General features: G+C 42.2%; 1 protein-coding gene across 1 annotated transcript; it reads left to right on the forward strand.

The window, feature by feature from the left end:
* Nucleotides 1–573: 573 nt before the first annotated feature.
* Nucleotides 574–26988, forward strand: LOC121437442 (motile sperm domain-containing protein 1). Its single transcript, XM_041637328.1, has 6 exons — nt 574–675; nt 14759–15012; nt 15107–15182; nt 18472–18689; nt 25330–25491; nt 26755–26988. Exons 2-6 carry the CDS (start codon nt 14859–14861, stop codon nt 26784–26786), a joined length of 642 nt encoding a protein of 213 aa, XP_041493262.1. The 5' UTR covers nt 574–675; nt 14759–14858; the 3' UTR covers nt 26787–26988.

Consider the following 26988-nt stretch of genomic DNA (forward strand, 5'->3'; position numbering starts at 1 on the left):
TGTCAAGTTGGCATAAACTAACAAGCACATTACCCCACCATACAGCGTCTTGCTATGCAGACTAGGCTGGTTTGGAATGCAATCCTTGGGAACAGTTTAGACAAAAGTAACAGTGGAAGGAATAAATCCAAATTGGGGGCTACTGTAGCAACATGAACAAATAACCCTGGATCCTAAACAGTCTGCTGTGCCGATGTTAAGAGTGGAGATACAGGGCTGGTCATCAAGACATGTCTCAAAGGAAGAGTCACACGCCTTGGGTACTCATTGAGTATATTCTGGGTTGGGGAGAGGAGTGAATGAGACAGATGTCAATGGTCACCATCAAATAAGGGCAAAGGGATGGCTCTCTGAGAAAGTCCCTGATCGTTTCAGGGGTCAGAGGAAGAGGAGGAGCAGCCACAGGACAAAGAAGGAAGTAGTTCGAAGCACTGAGAAGGAAGAAAGCCCAGAAGCCAGGTGGCAACACCGAAGCACCGCCCCCGATTAGACCCCGCCCCCGGTTCCGCCTTCTCTCCCTCTTCTCACCCACCCTCCAGTTGTGACTCATCCTCCTGGGCGGGGAGAGGTGGCAGTAGAGTCCTCCCGTATCCCAGCAGGCAGTGCAGTCCGGAGCCGCTGACAAAGGAGCAAGGAGCAGTCGCGGCTGCTTTGCAAGGAGCCACTGTTACTGAGGTGAGAGTCCCCCCAGTGTCCCGTCAACCACTTCCTCTGACTTGGGGGAAAACGTGGAACTTGCGTGGCCGAGCCCCCGCCTTCCGGTGTAGACAATGCCCAGGACCCACAGCCAAAGCTTGGCTCCGTGACTGACAGCAGGGCTGTGCGGTGCCGGTGCCGGTGCCGGTGCCGGTGCTGGTGCCGGTGCCGGGCTGCGGTGGGTGGCTGGGACCCGGCAGCGGGTCCACCACTCTCTGACTGCTGGTGGCCCTTCGACAGGGTCGGCCCGCGGACATGTAGCTGCCCCTGCCTGGCGAAGGCAACCTCTCAAGCCTCCCACTGCTGGTCTGGCGGAGTTCAGTTGCCCTGGGGATGCGGCTCCAGGGACAACTCTTTGGCGGACGTTGCCTGGAGGGCTGCGGGAGAGAAGTCGGTCGACTACTCTGTTCGGGGTGACACTGTCCTCGCCCTTCCTGCAGTTTAGCCAGTCCCCCCACCGAGCAACTGAGAGGAAATGGGTGGGGAGGGGGGGAGAGGATGGCTGGAGCCAGGCATCCCGGGATGGCTTTGCCTGAAGGGACATGAAAGGAGGTGGAGAAACGGGGAGGGTTGTAGTGGAAGCAAACGTCTTCTTGAAATTATAGGGGGTACATGGCCTGTATCTTTACTGCTCACTGGACCTCTGCACTGATCCTGATGGTTGCACCAGCTGCTCAGCTGTAAACAGGCTCACATGACCAGGTTCACAAGGAGTCGGGCAGTGTGGGGATAGAGCTGTGAAGGCTGGGCCCCAAGCAGGTGGGGCTGATGTCTTAAGGAGGAAGGTTGTAGTCCCTCCCTAGACCTCAGCCTTTAAAGTTCTGTGGTTCCCCTTTGAGAAAAGTAACTGACATTTGTCTTTCTCCGGCTGAACTAGCATTGCAGTCCCAGTGGAACTGAAGGAAATTTCACTTTGGAAAGCCACTGGGCAAATATGAAGTGGAAAGGTCCTACCTAGCATTTTATCCTTTAAGGAAACGAAAAGAAAGTAATCCTGAAAAATCCAAGTTCCTAAATTTTGCCTAGTAGGCAGTCCTGGTCTTTTGGAACACATTTTGTTCTTAATGCGAATTCCAGACAGAAGGAGAAAGTCTACTCTTTCGGGAAAGGCACACATGGGATTTAATACATTCTTAGTGGTGAAAATCTTCTCCACACTTCCTGTAAGGATTGGGAAATTCCTTTGCCTTTTAAATACTACATTCAGGAAATTGAGTAAGGGGTAGACACCCAGCTTTTCGATTACACATGTATTTGGTACAGATCGGTGATGAGTTTGGAAAACAGGAAACACGACCAAAAGTGTCTTTAAAGTTGACAAGCTATACACTCAAACAGGGTGTGGGAGTAAACTGGTTTCTGAAAGATATGTAGAACTCACAAAGCAACACAGGATTTCTGACATGCCAGGGTGCTTAAAATTTTATTTTTCAAATCTGTGAGAAAAGGTTGTGATAGATTCCCTGTACATGTAGTATGTAATCAAGTGTAATTAATAGGTACTATTTCAGTGTAGAGTAGTGATCCCTTTATAGGCAAAGACAGAAAATAGATACCTCACCTAGCTTCCTTAAATTGTTCATGTTTATTCTTCTCAAATATTATATATATATATATATATATATATATATAATATTCTTTCTCATGGAGGTCTTACATTCAAGTGCACTGTCTGAAAACATGAAACAAGAAACTACAAAACGCACCACATTCCTTACTAAGCCAATAAAGAAATTACAAGCTGAGTGTGCTGGCGTAGGCCTTTAATCCCAGCATTTAGGTGGCAGAGGCAGGCGGGTGAATCTCTGGGTTGGAGGCCAGCCCAGCCTTCATAGAGAGTTCCAGGACAGCCAGGGCTACATATGGGATGTCTCAAAATACTGCTACTCTTTCCTTTTTTTAATTTATTCATTTATTTTTGGTTTTTCGAGACAGGGTTTCTCTGTGTAGTCTTGGTTGTCCTGGAACTCGTTTTGTAGACCAGGCTGGCCTTGAATTCAAACTGCCTCTGCCACCCTCCCAAGTGTTGGGATTAAAGTTGTGCACCACCACTGCCCAACTCCCTTTTCTTTTAGTTTTATTGGGTTGTTGTTGTTGTTGTTGTTTGTTTTTCTGAGACAGGCATTCTCTGTTTAGCCCCAGTTGTCCTGGAACTTGCTTTTATAAACCAGACCGGCCTTGAACTCACAGAGATCCACCTGCTCTGCCTGGGGTTAAAGCCTTGGGCCACCACTGCCGGGCTCTCCCTTTTGTTTTTAAAAAAAGGTTTAAAATAAGTTGGGTAGTCTCCTGTGCTCAAGGCCATCCTGGTCTACATAGTGAGTTCCAGGACAGCCAGAGCTACATAACAGGGAGGCTTTGTGTCAAAACACAAACCGAAACCAAAAAACAAAAACTCCAAACCAAAACCAAAAAAAAAATACCCAAATAAACAAAAGCCACAATAAAGCAAAAGGGGGAGGGGGGTTAACATAGAAAATAGAGAAAATTTTAATCTCTCCTAAAAACTAGCAATGAAGGCAACCAATTCTAAAGGCTGTCTTGTCCCCTTTAGCAGTCTGGAGTATATTTACTTACAATAAATATATTAAGTGATCTAGTCTTTAAATCCTTGATTTCTTAATCTCTATTATGGGGCCTTTATTTTCATTTCTGTGGACCTCTCTAGCTCTCAAGTTACCTAAAAGTGTACAGTTTGAGGTGGAGGGGTTGAGACAGTCTTGTCTATGAGCCTCCATCTAGCCTGTAACTCAGTGTAACCCAGGCCAGCTCCAAAGTCTAGACAGCCTATCTGCCATAGGCTCCCAAATGCTGGAGGTACAGGTGTGCACCGCCACGCCTGGCCACTGTGCAGTTGTGGACAGAGAACTATTTTTGGACAAATATGTTGGCCAAATAAGGCAAGATATTGGTAGCAACTAAAAAGCATGAAATAGCAAGCGGTATCCAGAATCATGATAAAAATAGGAATTGTATCCTGCAAGAGTCTTGAGGCAGGTGGAGCTCTGTGAGTTTGAGGCCAGCCCACTCTACACTGTGAGTACCAGACCAGCTTGGTTACATAGTGAAACTCTGCCTCAAAACTCCAAAAGACACTTGGGAGGTAAATTACTCCTATACGCTGACCTGTACCTGTCTTGCTTTTCCTCAGGTAATTGAAGATGGCCCCAGCTAAATCATGCTCCCAAATTAGAAATAACAGCTCTGCTTTTATTTGGCTTTTTTGACCTTCAGGGTGTAGCCCAAAGTCTAGTTCTTTCACTCAGTTCAGTTCCCGCTTCCTGCTGAATTAGCTGGGTTCTTTCTGTGAGTTTAGTGGCACAGTTAGGAAAACAGGAACTGCTTCACTTTGATAGTACCTGACTTTGATCAGCTGAACCCGTGCCTGGTGTTTAGTTTTCTTGGGTTCAAAATTTGTTTCTGTCAGCATGTTCTAATATTATCACTCTCAGAGTTTAAGTTCCTGCTAACTAAATTCACAGAAAATATGAATATGTTAAGTTATCACCCCACTGACTTACAATGAGTTACAGGACAACCAAGTAGACTAGCAGGCTCATGTACAAACCATCACACCCAGCCTTATTTTCTATGTTAAACCCTACTTTTTGTTTTATTGTGGCTTTTGTTTATTTGGGGTTTTTATTTTATTACTCTTGACTATAAAGAAACACATAGAAAACGCTCTCAGCCTCCCTTTTTCTGGGGTCTAGAAATGGACAAATTCAGCAAGACTATATAGCCTTTATGTAAAAGCCACTTCAGTGACACATCTGTATGGCTGACTGTACACGAGTCACCTGACTGACCTTTGGTCACTTGAAACATCTCTTAAATCTGATTCCATCCCTGCTGCGGTAGCTTCGGCTTACTTCATCATCTCGGGCCCTAGTCATCCAACAGTGTTTTTTTTTTTCTTGTATCTATACTGGAGTCAGGTGTTGGATAGTCAATGGCCACCACCCACCCACCTCTACACTTATCAGGTCAGTCCCTGTGGCTTAAAAATCCTTCAGAGGAGCTGGGTGGTAGTACACGCCTTAAATCCCAGCACTAGGGAGGCAGAGTCAGGAGGATCTCTATGAGTTCAAGGCCAGCCTGGTCTAGAAAGCAAGCATCAGGACAGGCTCCAAAGCTACAGAGAAACGCTGTCTTGAAAAACCAAAGGAAAACAATCCTTTAGAGGTTTTCCATGGCCTGCAGCAGTGGCTCTCTGCATTGGTGAATCTGAGAACCACCCGACGACTCCTTAAAAGCAGGGCCAGACTCTCAGACTCTGTTGAATTCCCACTATTCCTGATTCAATAGGTCTAGGGCAGGGACTAAGAATTTCCATTTCTAACCCGGCTGTGGTGGCTCACGACGCCTTCAATCCCAGCACTCGGGAGGCAGAGGCGGAGGATCGCTGTGAGTTTGAGGCCAGCCTGGTCGACAGAGTAAGTTTCAGTACAGGCTCCAAAGCTACAGAGAAACCCTGTCTCAAAGAAAAAAAAGAAAAGAAAAAAACAATCAATAACATTAAATAAATAAATAAAAGAATTTCCATTTACCTCCAACTTCCCTTCCCAGTTTTCCCTCTTCTTGTTACTCTGCCCATACATGTTTAAATCATATGCAGGGCTCACTGTGAGTACAGTACCCCTATCCCTTTTATGCCTCTGCGCATTCTTGCAATTTATCCCTTTCACTCTGGATATAGGCCATCTTTTTGCTCCCAGAGGACACTGTGTCAACCGGCATTTCAATATATGTCCTAATATCATAATAGCATCATATTCTAATACTTGTTATATGTTTTTCTTGCTAACCTGGGATAAAAATATTGTTTTCATCTTTTCTTCATATTCCCTGCCATAATTCCTGATATATAATAAGGTATGCAAAGAATAAATTAAAGATAGTCTTACTTCCTTTTGTTTTGAGACAGGGTCTCACTCAGGCTGGCCTCTAACTCAGAAACCCTTTTGCTTCTGCCTCCTGAGTGCTGGCCTCAATGATGCGCTCCTCCAAGCCTTGAATTAAAGATCTTCAACTCCACGTGCTACATGTAGCAGCCTACGTCCTCTACACACCAAACTGATAAAGATTTTTCTTTGCACATCTTTGTAATAACCAAAGACACTAGAATGTTGTAAATTGTGGAAATAATACGTTTATTAACATGGAGTTGTTTTTGGCTTAGAGGGTTTTTGTGTGTGTTGTTTTCTGGGTTTGTTGTTATTGTTGTTTTGTTTGTTAAGATCTCACTATACTATGTAGGCTTGGCTGACCTAGAATTTACTATGTAGATCAGGCTACCCTCAAAATAGTAGAGAACTGCCTGTCTCTGCCTCCTGAGTTCTGGAATTAGAGGAGTATACCATCACACCCAGCCTTATTTTCTTTTTGAGACAGAATCTTGCTATGTAACTCTGGCTGGTCTGAAACTTGCTATGTAGACCAGGCTGACCATGAACTTGTAGTAACCCTTCTGTCTCTATATATAGTGCTGGAATTGCAGGCTTGTGCCAACATACCCAGCCATATATTTCTCTAAGCCATTCCTTGCTGTGTGGTACTGGAGATCAGTTCCAGTGTTTTATGCTAGGCAAGCTCTCTACCACCAAGCTACACTCCCAACCCTTTTAAAAGTTTTGCTTGCTTGTATATTTATTTATCCATTCATTTTCTTTTTTGAGGCAAGGTTTCACTCTAGCCCAAGGTGACTTGGAACACTGTGTAGCCCAGGTTAGCCTTCAGCTCATCATTCTTCTCCCTCAGTCTTAGTGTTGGGATTATAAGTGTATATTACTAATATACACTTAATTTTGAGACAGGATTTTACTTTGTAGCCCTGATTGGCCTGAATATACTATGTGGATCAGGCTAGCCCTGAATTTACAGAGTTCTTGTGCATCTCCAGTTCTGGGATTATAGGGATGCCCAGCCACTAATTTTATTTTGATATGGGGTCTTGCTATGTGGCCCAGGCTGTCCTTGAACTTTTGATCTTCCTATCCCAGCTTCCTAAGATGCTGGACTTTATAGGCCTGTTCCACTGCTCTTGGCTAGGGTCTTCTTTTCTTATACTCTTTTTGTTTGTTTGTTTCTCTGTGTAACAGGCTGGCCTGGAACTCGTTTTGTACACAAGGCTGACCTGGAACTCACAGAGATCCACCTGCCTCTGCCTCGGGAATACTGGGATTAAATGTGTGCACCACCACTGCTCAGCTAGGGTGTTGTTTTAAAATCTTGTATTTATACTATTCATATACTTCTCAGCTTTTAGTTTTGAATGTGGATTAGTTTATGACTCTGTTTGATTAGTAGTAGTCAGCTCCACCAGGAAGATAACACATTATACCAGAACCGTAAAAACATGTAAAAAGATATGCTCTTGAATAATGGACATTAAAATATAAAATTAGCATTATGGTATCACTTGGGCATTAAAAATTCTGATATGTGATGCTGGAATTCATATTTTGTTGCTAAGTTTATAACATGGAGGAGAAAGGGCATTTATACTAAAGAGTCTAAAGTAGTAAAACTTATTGCTCTTACCTAATTTGCATTTTCTTGGATTTTTGGCTAAGACTGTACTCAGTGTGGAGGACTAAGATAGCCCCTGCACTCAGATAAAAGGGGCCTGGCTTAAAGGTGGGGCTGAAGAACAGAATAAATATCTAGAGTCAGAGGCATGTAGTTTAAGTAGCTGGCCCTCTGTGACTAAGCAGATGGGTCACTAATTCCTGGTGGGTGGAGGCTAGACTTTAAATAATACTGAACTGTTTTGTTAAGCTTTATTAATTTAGTTTATGTGTATTTGTGTGTGCCCGGGTGTATGTATGTGCCCTACATGTGTGCTGTTGTCTATAGAAGCCAGAAGAGGACATTGGATCTCATGGTGACTGTGGTTGTTATGAGCCACTGGATGTTGGTGCTGGCAACTGAACCGGGGTCCTCTGCAAGAGCAGCAAGTACTCTCAACCTCTGTGTTGTCTCTCTCTCTAGCCCCATTCTTAATAATTTTTAAATTTTGAAGCATAGTAGTACAAGAATCCAGAAGGACTACTTATGCCCTTCTGATGGGCTCCACTTTCCCAGAAGGGGAGGGGATGAGAACGTACTTTTAATATAGTTTCAGTGCTTGTTAATAATCCCAGTGTTTTAAACCTACAGTGTTGACGTCATTTGAAACTCCCCCATCTATCCCAGTGCCTTGTCTTTTCCTTCCTCTCTTCAATGCAAAGTGAGGGAAACAAAATGATCAGAACTGTGGGCAATAGTATGGACCAACAGCAAAGAGTACGCAGTTTCAGTGTTGCCAGAAATGGGGGCATCCAGCTGTGATCCCAGCACTCAGGAGGCATAAGCGGGAGAACCTCTAGTGAGAAGCTAGCACGGGCTACATAGCAAGACCCTGCCTCAAACAGTCAGGATAAACCAGTATTGCCATTGCTGTCTGTGGGAAAGTAGTTTGTAAATTGGTCACAAGGTGGTATACACATATAAGGTTTTCTTTCTAATTTTACTGAGGAATGTTCTGTACCTTTATTTAGGAGAGGGTCAAGGACAAGGCGGTTTCTCACCTCTCTTCTCAGCAGGGCTGCCTGCATTTATGGTCAGGACCATGTGCGAGTGTCACGATTCATAAATACCACTGGCCCAGATTGACTCTGAGGAGATGAAAGGGAAGCAGAAGGCAGGGGGAGAAGAGTGTGGATTTCTTCTTCTTTCCTCTCACCGTAGCCCGTGGTCAGCAGCCACCTGTCTGTATGCAGTGCTGTCTTAGTTAGGGTTTCTATAGCTGTGCACACACACCATGGCCATGGCAACCCTTATAAGGGAAAACATTTAACTGTGGTGGCAGCCTACAGTTCAGGGCTTTAGGCCATTATCATCATGGCAGGGAGCATGGTGGCATGCAGGCAGATGTGGTGCTGGAGAGGCAGCCGAAGGGTCTATATCTTACAGGCAACAAAAATGATCTGGGACACTGGGCTGTGCGAAAGACCCCACGGTAACACACTTCCTCCCACGAGGCCCCACCTTCTCCAACAAGACCACACCTCCTAATAGTGCCATTTTCTTTCAAACCACCACAAGTGCCTTTGACTAAAGATAGATTCCTTGCCTGCCTTTTATGTAAACAGAACATTCCGCACATGCTCACGGCTGAAAGAACTGATTATTAGTGGACACTAGGAAAGCCAATGACCTCAGTGTCTTCTCAGTGCCTGCCCTGAACTCGGGTCTATCATGAATTCACAACAAGATAAAAATGTGATTAGGGCTACCGTGTAACTGAAAAGGACAAATACCAAAATACTGAATTCATACAAGTAAGAACATTAAAAATACAGCATTGGTGCCAGGCATGGTAGCACAGACCTGTCATGGTAACACTTGAGAGATAGAGGGAAGAGAATAAGGACTTAAAGACTAGCCTGGGGTATGTGAGACCCTCCCTTTCTCAAAAAAAAAAAATAAGGTCCCTATGCAAGACCCTGGGTTCGATATCAGCACAGGAAAAGGAAAAAGAAATGCTAACACGGTGTTCATTTAAATTTTATTTAGGACAGGCTACATGACACTAGGGTACATACAGCAGAGTTGTGGGGATAGGATCTTTTAACTGAGATGCAGAGAAGGTAAATACTGTGAAAGAGTAAGTGGACAGTGTAATTCTGCCTTTAATAATAACCTATGCAACTCTGGGAAAGTTTCTTAACCATCCTGGGCTTTTCTTATCTGTGAGGCACTGGCACACTTTGGCTTGGCACACACTAGACTTTTGGACAACACCTTTTCAAACTGATCTGCCGGAAGGTTTTGGCCAGCTTAGTATATAATCTTTCCCCTGGATCTTTGCACTTTATCATTTTGTAACGTGGAGTAGGGCAAAGAGAAAGTGTTAGTCTCCCGGAAAGCTGTCCGTGAAAGGTGTGTGTTGTGCTTCGTGATGTTTGTTAGCAATGCTAATGCCTTCTGCTGACCTGGTGCTAATTCTCCCCTTATCACCCCCTCACCCCCTGCTTGGAGTTGAGGAGGCAACGTCTATCTTAGCCAAGATAAGTGATGAATGGGGAAAGGGATGTGAAAAGAAACGGTAAAGCGCTCAAAAGCGCCTAACCACTTCTTTAATGTTGACAAGGTGATGGCCTCTTAGTGATTCATGGTGAAACGAGGGCATTTTTAACTCACGAAGAGAAAGCCTTGAGGTGCAAAGGATAAAAAAAAGCCTTTATTCGAGCTAATAAAATTCCTCCTCTGACCTGTGCCAACTAAATTCTCCTTAAAGTTAGAACAGCGACTTAGCACTTGTCTGTGTGGTTATTTTTGACTTCACAGTAAGGTTTATGAATCATCTCGTATTCCTGTCTTGTTGTTGTTTGAGATAATCTTCTGTAGTCCTCCTGCCTCAATTCCCTACTAGGATGGCCTTTGCCACCACACCTGCTTAAAAGGCTTGAAAAATACATTTTTTTTATTTCTTTACTCATGTAGCGCATGCTCGTCTGGAAATCCCCATGTAGTTGAGGCTGGCCTGGAATGCCTCATCTTGTTGTGTGTGATTCAGGAATGCTGTGGTTACAGGCATGTATCATCACAACCCAGTTTATCGTTCCTTAGCTACACTTTCCATACAGATGATAGTATGTCCTTCACAAAGTGCTCCATGCTTTTCTTATTCAACCCTACATCTTCTTTGGGTGCAAGGGGGCGGGGGGGGGGTGGTGGTGGTGCTGGAGATTTAATCTAGGCCCTACCACTGAGCTTTATCCCATCCCTCCTTTAAATTTTTTCTCCCTCTCTTAACTTTTTGTTTGTGATCAGATTTTTATTTGGTACTAGGGATCGAACCTGAGACTTCATACATGCTAGGCAAGTGTTCTGCCACTAAGCTATAGACCAACCCACTTTTTGTTTTGATACAGAATCTCATTAAGTATCTAGGTAAATCTTGAATTTGATAGCCTCCTGTTTTAATGTAGACCTGAGATTACAGGTCTATGTTAGCAGGTCCAGCTTTATCTTACATTGTGTGGCTTAATTTATGTCCAGCTATACAAAGAGCTTTCTCTATTGTTTTGACAGATTTCTTGTATCCCAATGAATGGCTATACTACACTTTAATAAGTCCCCTATTAATGGACAGCTGAGATGTTCCCAGTCTTTTGCTATGAACAACTAGTTTATATTGAGTGCCAAGGTCTTTACACCAAGCTTCACGTAAATCATTTCCTTTAATCCTTGACACTCCATATAAAAGCTTCCATGTATGTAACTTCACCCTTGGTGGTGGTGGAGGATATATATTCTAGAAATATTCTAAAAAGTAAATTTAGCGGCTCTGAAGATATGAATGTTTCATTCTAACAGGATGGGAACTGTTCCAGTTTATATCCCCATCAGTAATAGAAGAATGTGCCTGATTTCTGATTTCTCTCCCCATGTGCTAACAAGGTTTTTTGTTCCTAATCTGATATCCTTTTAAACATATACCAGAGCATGGCTTTAGTTTGTGTTTCTCTTGTGAAGTTAAATTAAATAGCCTTTTGAAAGCTAAGTCCCTTCCCTATAAAATAATATGCTTTTTGTGTGTGACAGGCTCTCGTATAGTTTAGGCTGGTCTCAAAATTGCTATATAAATAAGGCTGACTTTGAACTTCTGATCCTCTTGCCTCCACTTCCCAAGTGCTGGGATTACAGGCCAGCCATGTGTACTTATAAGGGTTTATGTAACTAAATTTGTCAATATTTCTGGGTTTTAGTTTCATATCATTGTTAACCTGCGTATTTCTTTTTTAATTTTCTATGATTTCTTCTAGTGCTTTGACTTTTCTTTCCCTTTTTAACACTTAAAGCTTTAATCTGTTTGGAATTGGCCATGGTATTAAGCAAAGGCTTAATTCAACTTTATTGTTTTCTCGATGGCTCCCCAGTTTAACCAATACTTATTGATTATGTCTTCTATAAATTGGAGCTGCTAAAACTCTTTCCCTCCAAACTGAGTTTTAGAACGAGTCAGGGCATCTATTACTTAGTCATGTCAAATTTGGATCTTCCTAATAGCCAAGTTTCTTAAGAATCAAATTACAGAACTTATTTTATTGCATTCTATTTATAAATATATGCCAAACGTCTCAGAGTGCCTTATCCAAGTAGCAATGTGTATGGCTTAGAGTAAAAGAAAGGAATTCAGAGCCTGTGTGTGTGTGTGTGTGTGTGGTGGCTTATGCCGGAGCATTGCTGTGTGACTGAGAACAGATTTACCAGAGAGCCTGTCAAAAAAGAAAGTGGGGGTGGGGGGCAGTGGAGAAGGATGGAAAGGAAAGCAAAATAGATTTGGAGGAAATATGTTAAATTATAATCATTTGAGTCAGATGCTTTTGAAAATATTCTTTCTCTTGTGGAAATATTGTGATATAGTGGAAAGAACACTGGATTAGAAGGCAGGAAGCCTAATGATACTGGGTTTTTTGTTTGTTACAGGCTGGTCTATTCATAATTAAATATCACTATGACCAATAATAATAGGAAACACTTAGCACTTAGTATAGTCCGAGCAACACTCTATCTAAGAGCTTATTAATCATTCAGTCCATGTAATTAATAAAAGTCTGAGTAATCTGTTATGAATTATACAAACATTAGATATTGTTACTCATAAAAAATGTCAACAAGCTCAGTCAGCTTATTGAAAACCAAACTCAGGACCAAAGCCAACATTGTTATGCGCTCTGTATGTGCTCTGAAGTGATGGCTAGGGAGCTGGGGCTCAGCGCCTTCCTTCCCTTTGGCCTTCAGGTTCCCATGCCTTTGCAGTGCAGCACTCCTGGTCTGAATGCCCTCCTCCCGGCACTCATCTGTACACGCTCCTGGTTTTCTTCTCTTGAGGCTGGGTCTCACTTTGTAGGCCAGAACAGCTTCTAACTGTGGATCCTCTTACCTCGGCCTCCAAAAGCCTGAGACTCCAGGTATACAGCACAATGCCCCATCTCCAGACTTGAGTTTCTTTTTTCCTTCCTTTCTTTTTCTATTTTTGGGGGTTTTGTTTTGTTTGTTTTTGAGACTGTAGCTTACTTATGTACCCTGCCTGGCCTAGAACTTACTATGTAGTCCAGGCTAGCCTCAAAATGAGAGCAAATCACCTACCTGTGCCCACTGAGGGCAGAGATGAAAGTGTGGATCTCCATGCCCCAGCAGACTGTCTTGATGGCACGGTGTGCACGTCTCCCATCTACGTTTTGACGTACGATGGTATTATATCCTATTTTGGTGAAAAATCAGAAAGCCTAATTAAGGATCAGAGCCCCGGCAGCTGACAAAGCTAAATGTGTTCATTGGTTCTAGTCCTCTTTGAATGTCTATGAAGCTCGACTCACAGTAACGGCTGAGAGCCCGTTTTAAAAGGATATTCTACAGAATGAAAACTGGAGATTTTCTGAGTTAGATTTGCCGCTTTGCTGGGTTGGTGGGTTTTAAGAGGTAGGGCTTTTGTTGCACAGAAAACACGAGCTTCAAACTTACAAGCAGTCCCCCAAGTGCTGGACTACAAGTATGCATCACCATGCCTGGCCCAATTTGTACTTTGCAGTGGGGGTGTGTCGGCGGGGGAAGCCTTATTTTTTTATTATTTGTTCGTGAGGCAGAATCTCATGTTCTCAGGCTGGTGGCAAACTTTCTATGTAGTTTGTCTTTAATCTTTAATCTTCCTGCCTCTGCTTTTTTTAAACTTTTATTCTTTTCTCATACATTACATCCTCACCTCAGTTTCCTGTCCCTCCACTCTTCCCAATCCCTGCCCCTGCCCCCTCTTTCCCCCAGATCAATTCCTCACAGGAATATCCATCGAACATGGCCTAACAAGATACAATAAGACTGGGCACAAACTCTCATATCAAAGCTGGATGAGGCAACCCAATAGAAGGAAAAGAGTCCCAAGAGGCAAAAGATTCAGGAACACCCTCCCCCTCCCCCCATTCCCACAGTTGGGAGTCCCACAAGAACACCAAGCTACACAACCATAAGGTATATGCAGAGGACCTAGCTCAGCCCCATATAGGGTCCGTGATTGTCATTTTGGTCTCTGTGAGTCCCGCTTAGTTGATTCTGTGGGCAGTGTTCTCCTGGCATCCTTGACGCACTCTGCTTCCTACAGTCCTTCCCCTCTTCTTGGTTTCCCTGATTCTGTGTAGTGTTTAGCTATGGGTCTCTACATCTGTACCAACAAGTTGCTGGATGCACCCCTCTGACAATTGGGCTAGTCACTGATATATGAGTGATTATAGCAGAATATCATTAGGAATGATTTTCATTGATTTTTTTTTCTGGTCATATTTGGTTCTATCCTGGGTCTCTGTACTGTCCTGCCTCTGATTCCTGGCCCTCCCAGCACTGTCAGACATGGGTTCCCTCTCATGGCATGGGCCTCAAGTTACACTAGTCATGGGTTGGCCACTCCCACAAGTTCTGCACCACCATTGCCTCAGCACCTCTTGCACGCAGGACAGATTGTAGGTCAAAGGTTTTGTGGCTAGGTTGATGTCCCAGTCCCACTACAAGGATCCTTTCTTGGTTGTAGAAGAGAGGACTGGGAGAAATACTGAAATTGGGGGCATTGCGAGGGGGGATGTGGAAACCAAGTGCTTCAGAAACTCCCTGCCCCTGCTTCTTGAATGCTGGGGTTACAGGTGCATGTATCTCCATAGTTGGTTTTATGCAATCCTGGGGATTGAAGCCATTGTTTGGTGCATGCCAGGAAAGCACTCTACCAGCTGAAACACCCTCTTCCGGCACCTGAATACTCTCTCTCTCTCTCTCTCTCTCTCTCTCGCTGTCTCTCGCTGTCTCTCTCTCTTTCTCCCTTACAGAGAGAGAGAGAGACAGTCAGGGCAGCTTGACTGACTTGGTTCTCCATGATCCTCATGGATGGAGTGTGGGCCATCAGGTCGGGTTTGGCATCAAGCAGCTTCACCCACTAGCCATCTTGCTGTGCCCTAAATATGCTTTTTTTGTAGAGTGACTACAGATTACTGAAAATTGATATCATGCAGTTTCTTTTTATCCTTTATAGATTGCCAAAATGCTTTGGAGTTTTTAACCGAATCTAAGAAAGTCCAAAATAGATTTGAGACTGTAAAGACAGAAGCTGCAGCAAGGGGGATTCAGTGCCAATGCATCAACAAAAAAGACAACCAGAGTTAGTGGAAGGAAATCTTCCTGTTTTTGTGTTCCCCACGGAGCTAATATTCTATGCGGATGATCAGTCAACACATAAGCAAGTGTTGACTCTGTACAACCCCTATGAGTTTGCCTTAAAGTTCAAAGGTGAGTCTCCTAGCTTCTGAATATTTAACCAGTTCCTACTAAGTTAAATGAGTTGGTTTAATCACACTAATGACATTGTGACTTTTTCTTTCAGTTTTATGTACGACTCCAAATAAGTATGTTGTCGTTGACGCCGCCGGTGCAGTGAAGCCTCAGTGCTGTGTGGATATGTAAGTGAGACTCACATAACATGTTCTTAGTGTGTGGATATGTAAGTCAGACTCACATAACATGTTCTTAGTGTGTGGATATGTAAGTCAGACTCACATAACATGTTCTTAGTGTGTGGATATGTAAGTCAGACTCACATAACATGTTCTTAGTGTGTGGATATGTAAGTCAGACTCACATAACATGTTCTTAGTGTGTGGATATGTAAGTCAGACTCACATAACATGTTCTTAGTGTGTGGATATGTAAGTCAGACTCATGTAACATGTTCTTAGTGTATGGATATGTAAGTCAGACTCATGTAACATGTTCTTAGTGGATATGTAAGTCAGACTCACATAACATGTTCTTAGTGTGTGGATATGTAAGTCAGACTCATGTAACATGTCCTTAGTGTGTGGATATGTAAGTCAGACTCACATAACATGTTCTTAGTGTGTGGATATGTAAGTCAGACTCATGTAACATGTCCTTAGTGAGTGGATATATAAGTCAGACTCACGTAACATGTCCTTAGTGTGTGGATATGTAAGTGAGACTCACATAACTTGTTCTTAGTGTGTGGATATAAGTCAGACTCACATAACATGTCCTTAGTGTATGGATATGTAAGTCAGACTCACATAACATGTTCTTAGTGTGTGGATATCTAAGTCAGACTCATGTAACATGTCCTCAGTGAGTGGATATGTAAATCAGACTCACGTAACATGTTCTTAGTGAGTGGATATGTAAGTCAGATTCACATAACATGTTCTTAGTGTGTGGATATGTAAGTCAGACTCACATAACATGTTCTTAGTGTGTGGATATGTAAGTAAGACTCACGTAACATGTTCTTAGTGGATATGTAAGTCAGACTCACATAACATGTTTAAGTGTGTGGATATGTAAGTCAGACTCCTGTAACATGTCCTCAGTGTGTGGATATATAATTCAGACTCATGTAACATGTCCTCAATGTGTGGATATGTAAGTCAGACTCATGTAACATGTCCTTAGTGTGTGGATATGTAAGTCAGACTCACATAACATGTTCTTAGTGAGTGGATATATAAGTCATATTCACATAACATGTTCTTAGTGTGTGGATATGTAAGTCAGACTCACATAACATGTCCTCAGTGTGTGGATATGTAAGTCAGACTCACATAACATGTTCTTAGTGAGTGGATATAAGTCAGACTCACATAACCTGTCCTCAGTGTGTGGATATGTAAGTCAGACTCATGTAACATGTCCTCAATGTGTGGATATGTAAGTCAGACTCATGTAACATGTCCTTAGTGTGTGGATATGTAAGTCAGACTCATGTAACATGTCCTTAGTGAGTGGATATGTAAGTCAGACTCACATAACATGTCCTTAGTGTGTGGATATGTAAGTCAGACTCACGTAACATGCTCTCAGTGTGTGGATATGTATTTTTGAACTTTAAAATGATACCTTCTCAAAGTGATTCCTAAGTAGGTATTTCTGCTTTTTTATTTGGGGCTGAAAGCTTATTAAAATTTAAGAAGTAAGCCGGGCGATAGTGGCGCATGCCTTTAATCCCAGGACTAGGAAGGCAGAGGCAGGAGGATCTCTGTGAGTTCGAGGCCAGCCTGGTCTACAGGGCTAGTTCCAGGACAAGGCTCTAAAGCCACAGAGAAATCCTGTCTCTAAAAACCAAAAAAAAAAATTAAGAAGTTTTTGCTGGGTGGTGGTGGTGGCACACGCCTTTAATCCCAGAGGCAGAGGCAGGCAGATCTCTGAGTTCAAGGCCAGCCTTTTCTACAGAACAAGTTCCAGGACTGGCTTCAAAGCTACACAGAGAAACCCTGTCTTGAAAAACCAAAAGAAAAAAAAAGTTTAAGAAGTTTCTGAAAGATTCTATATAAGGCAAGCAAATACTTATACTATTTGGGCCAGTGTTTTCTTTAATAATCCTCATTGTTTCATTTGAGCTCGTGATGTTTATGGTCAAGTTCTTGCTTATTCCTTTTCATTTCTCTAGCTATAATAGAGAATTTAGCTTTCTTTGAGACATCCTGCTACTATAATAACATTTGTGAAGCGAATAATACCACATTGTAGAACAAAAGCAGTATAAGATTGTCTGACAATGGTTCCGCTAATAAGTCTGGAATTGAATCTCAACAGGAAGCGAGTGTGTGAAAGGTTAGCTGAGTGCTTCTAGTAATTTCATTTTAGAGTGTCAAATGAGTGATTGTTTGCTCAAGCTGTTCATATTTAATTTTTACGTTAGAAACTAGTAGTGACCAAATGAATCCACTGGTCAGCCCTTAATATTAAAGCTCCCAAGTCAGCTGTATTTGTCTAAGGCTTCTTTTTTTTTTGTCTAAGGCTTCTATGAGAGGCAAAGCTCTTTTCGTGAATTTTCCTCAGCCCAAAGCCATAGGTCAGTGGTTATTAGCCTGTGAGTCGCAACCTGGGAGTCAAACCTCTAGTTCCCCAAATATTTACGCTACATTCATAACAGTAGCAAAATTACAGTTAGGAAGTAACAATGAAATAATGTTGCGGTGGAGGTCATCACACGTGAGGAACTGCACTAAAGGATCTCAGCATTAGGAAGATTGAGAACCCCTGCCATAGGTGATGTGTCCTTTTAAGAACAGATTTTTGCATATTTCTTTGGGTTGTCATTTGGTACACAATAAACAAGGATATTCAAAAAAAATGTAGTCTTACCAAATAAACACCCATTACCCTTGACCTAATTGTTTTTGCTTTCCCTCAGAAGAATTAGGCACAATAAAAGGAAGATTTCTTATTTCAATAAAAAAATAAGTAACAATAAGAATTTATTATGTTCGTGAGGAAGAAACTATTTTATGTGTTCTAATTTAGGAAAGAAATCTTTAACAGATGTACAGAAACAAATTCAGTGTTAAAAGCAATTTTCTTTACCATTCTTTTAGTTGAGACTTTGATTCTGGGCTGAGGCCATAACACAACAGTAGACTGCTTGCTTATTCAGTGTGTTTGAGGCCCTGGGTTCAATCCTCAGCCACATACACAGAGAAGACTTATTCCATTTCATACTGTGTGTGTTCATCTAATATTTCACAATTGCCCATTTTCTTCCTTAGGCCATATGATGATTGGAGGTTTTTTAGCGTCATTGGCAAATGTTGAGTATTTAGTTATAGTCAGAAAGATTCTTTTTAGTTATAGTAAGATTATTTTTACCCTATTGAAATTTCTGATGTTTGATAGCCCCCCAAAAACCTAAACAGACTTTGTAATTATTAATTATTGTTATTATTATTTTGCTGTTTTCAGTGTGATTCGTCATAGAGATGTTCGATCCTGTCACTATGGTGTGATAGACAAATTCCGCCTCCAAGTTTCTGAGCAAAGCCAGAGGAAGGCTTTAGGAAGGAAAGAGGTTATTGCCACTCTTCTCCCGTCTGCGAAAGAACAACAAAAGAAAGAAGAGGAGAAGAGAATAAAGGAACATTTAACGGAAAGTGTATTTTTTGAGCAGTCATGTCAACCAGGTAGTAATGTTTTTAAAACCTTATACATTTCCACCAGTAATCATGGCGCTGAGACTAACTACTCACAAGATAACCACTTTCAGCCTAGTCAACAGATGGAGATTCAGGGAAGGAAGGGATGCCTGCCACAGTAGGTAGGAGGAGCAGACAATTGCTACCCTAGGCTTGAAAAGTAGGAAATGCCATATATCTCCAAGATATATAAACTTAAAGAATGCGGGTACCAACCTTATAATACCAGCACAATTTAGCAATTATATACTATTGTTTCTATGACTTTCCTATATCCTTTTTCATTTGATTAGTTTGAAGGAGGAGAGAGATTCATTTTGGCAATAGGCCAAGCTTAGTGTGCTGTTCATATTATTTTGAAAAAAAATCTCATTAAAGTTGAAGTTAATTAAACTAAGTAGATTATAATATCCCCTGTGGACTATTAATTGAATCCCTTTACATTCCTCATTTCCTTCCAGCTTAGATACTCAGAATCACTATGATATATATTTTCAACAATGACACTCCTCATATCCAACTTTCAGACATCATCCCCCTTTCTTCCCAGCTTGTAATTATTGTCCTGCAATCCTGGTAGAAGAGCAGGGAGATAAAAGTTTCTATAGAAAACAAAGGTCTTGGGCTGGAGAGATGGCTCAGTGGTTAAGAGCGCTCTTCCAGAGGTTGTGAGTTCAATTCCCAGCAACCAAATGGTGGCTCACAACCATCTGTAATGAAATCTTGCCCCCTCTTCTGGCGTGTGAGCATACATGGAGGCAGAATGTTGTATACACAATAAATAAATAAATAAATAAATAAATAAATAAATAAATCTATCTTTTAAAAAAAGAATAAAACAAAGGTCTTTTCAGAGAGCGATACATGCATGTGATACCAGCTGTTTGTCAGGAGTGGTGGCCCAGGCTGCTAATCCCAGTGTGCTAGAGGCTGAAGCAGAATTGCCATGAGGGCTATCTAGTAAAACTCTATTAAGACAGAAAAAGGGCTCAGGAAGTGACCCAGTGTAGAACATGTGTCCAACCTTGTTTGAGCAAGGCCCTAGGTTCCATCCCCAACAAAAACAAAGGGAAAAAAAACTATTTTGTAAATATAGTGCATATATATGAAATTAAGTTAAAACTAAAACTAATTAAAATGAATTAAAACTAAAAAGTAAATTAAAACAAAGATAAAAAGAAAAGAAATTGAAGCTTATATTGGGACTATTTTACAAATGTACTTGTCATTTTATGAACCCCTATATCAATATGTTCATCTCCAAATATTTGTTTTAGAAGGTAGAAGGGCTGTCTTTTTGATTGGTTCTGCTGTTTTTTTTTTTCAGTCCGCACAGGGAGTGCCTAGACTTTCTGCTTAACAACAGGATTGCGGACTATGGACTATGGATGAGGCGTTAGTTTCCTAGCAGTGATTGTTCAGTAACAGGAGCATCTTTTATTTTTTGATGAGAGACAACACTGGACTGGTGCGGTGCCCCAGGCCCATTAATCCTAGCCCTTGGTAGGTGCTGGGAGGTAGAGTCAGTAGGTTAGGAGTTCAGAGTGATCCTTAGTCAGGGGACAACTTGTGGGAATAGGTTTTTTTCCTTTTTTAATTAATTTATTTTTAAAAAATCATTTCTCATTTTACATTCCAATCCCTGTTCCCACTCCCTCCCCTCCTCCCATTCCCCTCCCCTTCCCCGCAGCCCACCCCCATCCACTCCTCAGAGACAGTAAGGCTTCCTATGGGGAATCAACAAAGTCTTGCACATTGCTTTGAGGCAGGAAGGCTGAGCAAGGTATCCCTCCAAACAGAATAGGCTCCAAAAAGCCAGTTCAAGCACTAGGGATAAATCTTGGTCTTACTGCCAGTGGTCCCACTGACTGCCCAAGACACACGAGTGTCCCCCACATTTAGTGGCCCTAGTTTGGTCCTTTGCTGGTTCTCCTGCTGTCAGTCTGGACTCAGTGAGCTCCCATTAGCTCAGGTAAGCTGTTTCAATATGTATCCCCTTCATGGTCTTGACCCCTTTGCTCTTATTTCACTCCTCCCTCTCTTTGACTGGCCTTTGGGAGCTCAGCCCAGTACTTCAGCGTGAATCTCTGCATCTGCTTCCATCAGTTGCTGGATGAAGGTTCTATGATGACAATTAAGGTAGTCATCAATCTGACTACAGGGCAAGGTCAGTTCAGGCATCTTCTCCACTATTGCTTAGTGTCTTAGCTGGTGTCATCCTTGTGGATTCCTAGGAATTTCCCAAGTGGCAGGTTTCTTGCTAGCCCCGTAATGGCTCCCACAATCAAGATATCTCTTTCCTTGTTCTCCCTCTAAATGACATCTTGAAATATGCATGAAAATGGATGGAACTAGAAAAAAACATATTGAGTGAGGTAACCCAGACCCAGAAAGACAAACACGGTACGTACTCTCTCATAAGTAGATATTAGACATAAATAAAGCAAAGGATAACCAGCCTATAGTCCATGACCCCAGAGAAGCCAGGTAACATGGAGAACCCTAAGAGAAACACATGGATCCCCCTGGGAAGGGGAAATAGACAAGAACCTAAGAAAATTGGGAGTGTTGAGGGGGGGGAGAAAAGGGAGGGTGGAAGGGAAGAAGAAGGGGAGGGGTGGAGGAGAGCATGAGGGAACGGGATGGTCTAGATGAGGGAAGGTTCTTTCCTTCTACAATGTAAATCCCGGGAATGGAGCTCAGGCCATTAGACTTGGCAGCAAGAACCTGTTCACTCGGCCATCTCACTGACCGTCATCCTCTGTTAGATAGACGGAGTTTAAGGCCAGCGCGGGACACATGAGAACCTGCCACCCCAAATAACAAAAACTACCAGCAATAACAAATTTTAAAAAGAAAAAAAAAACTACAGTTCATGCACTTAACAAGTTGACTTATACAAGTGTTGCCTGCATATAAAAACACAGTTTTATATTTTTTGGATCTTTTCATGTAATAAAAATAAACTGTAAAATATATAAATATACTTTCATAAAATACTAGTAGTCAAGGCTATTAAAGATATTTTTAAAAGATTGAGGTGAATATTGGTAGATTTGTCTTAATTACATTAATAATGAATTGCAAAGACTTTGTTACACATTTGAGTCTGCACCTTCTGGCTTCAGAAAAGTATCTTCTTTATTATTGTTTGTAATAATAAAAAACTGTTAAGCTGGAGAGATGGCTCAGGTTAAGAGCACTGGCTGCTCTTCCAGAGGTCCTGAGTTCACTTCCCAGCAACCACAAGATGGCTCACAACCATCTGTAATGAGATCTGGTGCCCTCTTCTGGACTGCAGGCATAAATGCAGGCAGAACACTGTATGTATACCTAATTAATTAATTAAAAAAGCCTGAAAGGCCATCAGTTGAGAGTTGACTAAGTTATGACTGTTGATGAAATGGAATGTCAGGCAGTTACAAGGCTCTGTTAGAATGAGGTTGTATGCTGAGTGGAAAAAGCTGGAGAGAGGGCTCATCACTTAAGAGCACTCGCTGCTTTTCTGGAGAACCCAGGTTGGATGCCAAGCAGTCACATGGTGGCTCACAACTGTCTGTAGCTCCAGTTCCAGGAGGTCTGACACCCTCTTCTGGCCTCCATAGGCACCAGGCACACATGTGGTGCACAGACGTACAAACAGGTGAAACACTCACAATACATAAGATACAAATAATGAAGTCTTTTCCAAAGTGTCAAGGACATTAGTAAAGGGGGATGGCAGGTAGATAGCATGCTATTACTGTAAAGTTGTATGGTTTTATCTTTGTATGTGTAAGGTGCGTGTGTTGGGGGTTCTTCCGTGTGGATGCAGGCGTGTATATGCCACAGTACATGTAGGGGCCAACCTCAGGTGTCAGTCTCCCTTGTTTGAGGCAGGACCTCTTGTTCACAGCTGTGTTCATCACATCTTGCTGTTGGAATTACAGACAAGTTTGCTGTGTCCAGCTTCTTTTAAGTTCCAGGGATTCAAACTCAAAAGTCCTCACATTTGATACATCAAGCACTTTGTCCATGGAGCCATCTTTGCAGCCCCTATTTTACATGTTTATGTGAGCATTTATAACCTCTGAAAGTTGTCCATTGTGCTAGCTGTAGGAAGAGATGATGGACATTTGTTTTCCTTATCATTTTTCTTTGAGACAGGGTTTTGCTCTGTAGTCCCAAGTTACTCCTGATCTTCCTGCCTCTGTCTCCCTAGTCCGGTTGTAGCTGCGCTGTCACACTCAGTTTGGAACTTCAAGCTAGCATCAAACTCGCTAGGAATCCTGTTACATAATCTAAACTGCCTGCAATTTACTCTGTAGATCAGCCTGGCCTTGAGCTTTAAGCAATCTTCCTGCCTTTGTCTCCCAGGTGCTTAGCTCACAAGTTGTTTGCCACCGCACCCAGCTCTTTGAAATTATCTTTATCTTAATTTGCAGTGAATGGTGTAATTGTCATATTTTCCTTAAAATCAGTCTTGCAGTGGATGTAAATGCAGAGTTATTTTGCTTATGAACTAAGGGTTTTTTAAAGTTATTTTTGCTATTGTTTCATCCCAAGCCATCATTACTGTGAATTTTGACTTTGTTTTACCTATTTGGCTTTGATGAAGTTCAATTAAATTTCACAATAGCTAAGGTATTAATAATTTAGAAAAGTTCCACTTAATAATAGAATGAACAGCATTATTTCATTAATAAAACACAAATTGTGTTGCTCTTGGCTATTCCTTTTAATGAAAGGAAGATTAGTGGGGAAAGGTACATGGTAGAAAAATGCTGTTACTGGATTATTAGTCAGGGTTCTCTAAGGAACAGAACTGATATAATGAACTATATCTATTATAGTGTGTATAGTGTGTGTGTGTGCATGTGTGTGTGTGGATGGATGGATGGATGGGTGGATGGACGGATGGATGGGTTAATTAGGGTGGCTTGCCGTGATACAAGTCGTCTGGCAATAGCTGTTTCCTGATGGAAGGTCCAAGGATCCAGTAGTTGTCTAGTCCTTGAAACTGGATATTTCAGCTTTCACAATCTGGTGCTGGTGTCGCAGGAAGGGTGTCCTAGAGAGCTGCCAGTTTTCAGTCCATGTTGGAATCCCAAACAAGTAGATTAAAACACCATTGAAGGAATGGGTCAGAATGCATGAGCTTGCCAATGAGAGCGAGGGCAAGCAGACAGCACAAGCATCCTTCTTCCAAGTCCCTTTATGTAGGCTGCCACCAGAGTGTCTGGCCCAGATTTCAGGTGGATCTTCTGATTTGAAATGATCTGGAATTAGGGTATATCTCCCACCTTAAATAATCCAACCAAGAAAGTTACCTCACAGTATACCTAGCTGCTTGGGTTTTAAGTTATACTTTCAAGTGTAGGCAAGTTGGAGTCTAGAATTAGCCATTATACTGGCTTTCTTTAAAAGATGCTTGGATACTGTAGATATACACTCAGAACTGGGTCACATCAGGCTTGACAATAGGTGTGTGTGTGTGTGTGTGTGTGTGTGTGTGTGTGTGTGTGTATTGGTGATTTTGCATGGGTTCTGGGTCAAATTCAGGTCCTCATGCTTGCACATGCTTGCCACCCCCAATATAGTGTTGCTAAATATAGATCCTGTGTGATAGAGTGTGCCTTTAGACATGTGAATCCCATATGGTTGAGACTTACGTGAACTAAACTACAACTTCCATTAGCCTCTTCTCCCAAGTCCTGGAAGCCACAATTCTCTTTGAGCCTATGAATTTGACTATTTTAAATCCCCAGTTTGTCCCAGTTAACTCATTGTGAATTGAGCATCTTATCTGTGGAAAGAACATTGAATACACAATCCACTGCAGGGTGCTGGTGTTTTCCTCTTGTGCTGGCTATGCTGAAGTTCTGCAGTTCTCCGCCGAAGCCCAGTAGCCTAGCTATCACATCATATGCCAGTAAGCCAAAAGCAATCAAAATTCACCATCTGGGGTGTGGTTTCTGTTGTGCCTGCTGCATTCACACCAGTATAAAGTTGAGCCATCTTAAGTCAGGACTTCCTGTGGTATCCAAGTAATCCACTGGTGTACAGGAAGAAAATGGTGACTGTCCATTCATTTCTAGCACATGCTTCTAGAACTGTCTGTATGTTTTCTCTTTGGTGCGCATGTTAGTACAGTAGTCATCTGTACAATTGAGAACCATGCTGGGTGCGGTGGCGCATGCCTTTAATCCCAGCACTAGGGAAGTAAAGGCAGGTGCATTTCTGTGAGTTTGAGGCCAGCCTGGTCCACATAATTGAGTTTCAGGCTGTCCTGGAGAGAAACCAACCAAACAAAGGAAATCTTAAAGGTATTTCTGACACATACTTGATAGACGTTTTTTGTCCTGTAGACTCCAGCCAGGGGGTTGGGAAATTTGTAATCACTGTTCTTTTTCCCTCCCTCCCTTTGCCCTTTAAGCCAGCCAGTGTATAATGATTGAGGGTTAAATTATAGACATTTGTGTGGGTGCAGCGTGCACATCTCCCTGGATTACAGTACTGGTGAAGGTTGACAGACAGAACCAAAACACAGTCCTATGCATGGTGGCCACTACCTGTGAAGGAACTTTAGACTTTTGTCTTAGATTGGCTTTTGAAGCAAACTCAGAGATTATCTTTTTTTTTAATACAGAAAACAGAACTGTCTCTTCAGGACCTAGTTTGCTAACTGTCTTCCTGGGAGTGGTATGTATTGCGGCCCTGATGCTGCCTACTCTGGGGGATATGGAATCGCTGGTGCCTCTCTACCTCCACTTAAGTGTGAATCAAAAATTAGTGGCTGCTTATATCTTAGGTAAGGGTTTTAAAGATGCTTTGTTACTGGTTTCCACTGTCATAAAATATGTATAAAGTTTATACATTCCAGTTGGGCATAGGAGTGTCATTGGGAGGTGGAGGAAGGAGGCTAGGAGTTTGCAGTCCATAGTTTGAGGGTGGCCTCCACTATAGGAGGTAATGTCTTAAAACAAAAAGGTCTCTCCTAGCCGGGCGGTGGTGGCGCACGCCTTTAATCCCAGCACTCGGGAGGCAGAGGCAGGCGGATCTCTGTGAGTTCGAGAGCAGCCTGGTCTACAAGAGCTACTTTCAGGACAGGCTCCAAAACCACAGAGAAACCCTGTCTCGAAAAACCAAAAAAAAAAAAAGGTCTCTCCTTCACTCATGTTCTCCTGTCACCTCTACTTGAATGCCAATTCTTTCTTGTATTTCACTCCGTATTCTCTGGAGTGTTCTTTTGTTTTGTTTTGTTTTCCTGAGACAAGGTCTCATGTAGCCCAGGCTTTCCTTGACCTCCTGATCTTTCTGTGCTCACCTCCCCAGTTCTCATACGCCAGCACAATAGGCTCTCTTTTTCACTTTTATTTCTTTGTGTGCATGTATGTGGTTTCAGGCCTAAGCCGTCACCTTCCTTCCCCGTGCTCTTTCATTGCTCCCCGACATGCATGTAAGACTGAGTATGCAAGGCAATGTGGGGGTGCGCGCCTTTCATCCCACGGGGAGGCAGAGGCAGGAGCATCTCTGAGTTTCAGGCCAGCCTAGTCTACAGAGCGAGTTCCAGGACAGCCAGGGCTGTGTAGAGTAAGACCTTGTTTGAAAGAAAGAAGATGGAGCATGTTTTTACATTATTGATTGGATATGGTTTTATAAGTGGAATCCCTCAGGGCAAGTGGGACCACTCTACTGCTGTGTCCTTGTAGCCCTAAAGCCCTGACATAAATAGGCTGCTGAAGTCTGTTTGGTTTTACAGACACTTTTAAATGGCATGTCTGCTGTTATTACAGCTGATGTGACTGGATAAAGTAGGAGGTATGTTTGATAGTGAAATTAGCCATGACCAGACGTAAGTGATTTCATTAAATCTATCTAGTGACTGCCTATTGTTGTAAATTCGATTTCTTCTGTATAATATCAACTAAATTCAAATCGACTTTGAGTTCTTGGTAGAGTGCCTGCTTGTGGCACTAGATTTTATTTGCTTGCCAAGCTACAAACCATTGTCTATTGAATGGCAAGTAGTGTAAAATGTGTTTCTCACTCTCCTCCACTTCTTTCTTTTCAGGTCTTATCACAATGGCTGTACTTAGAACATGAGCAAGGATTCAAACTGACTTCTGAAGTAAATTTATCTTAAATATGAATGTGGACTGCCTTTTATCTATTTCACTCCATTAACACACTACAAATTATTAAATGATTTCAAGTAACTGCAAATGTATAATATATATTTTCAATTAGTCTATAATTTTATTTGAAGGACTCTAGCACTTTATGTTACAGACAACAAAAAGATATT

The sequence above is a fragment of the Microtus oregoni genome, unplaced genomic scaffold (genome assembly GCF_018167655.1).
Source record: "Microtus oregoni isolate MIOR12 unplaced genomic scaffold, Mior012 000052F_ref0000163, whole genome shotgun sequence".
In the NCBI taxonomy this organism is placed as follows: Eukaryota; Metazoa; Chordata; class Mammalia; order Rodentia; family Cricetidae; genus Microtus; species Microtus oregoni.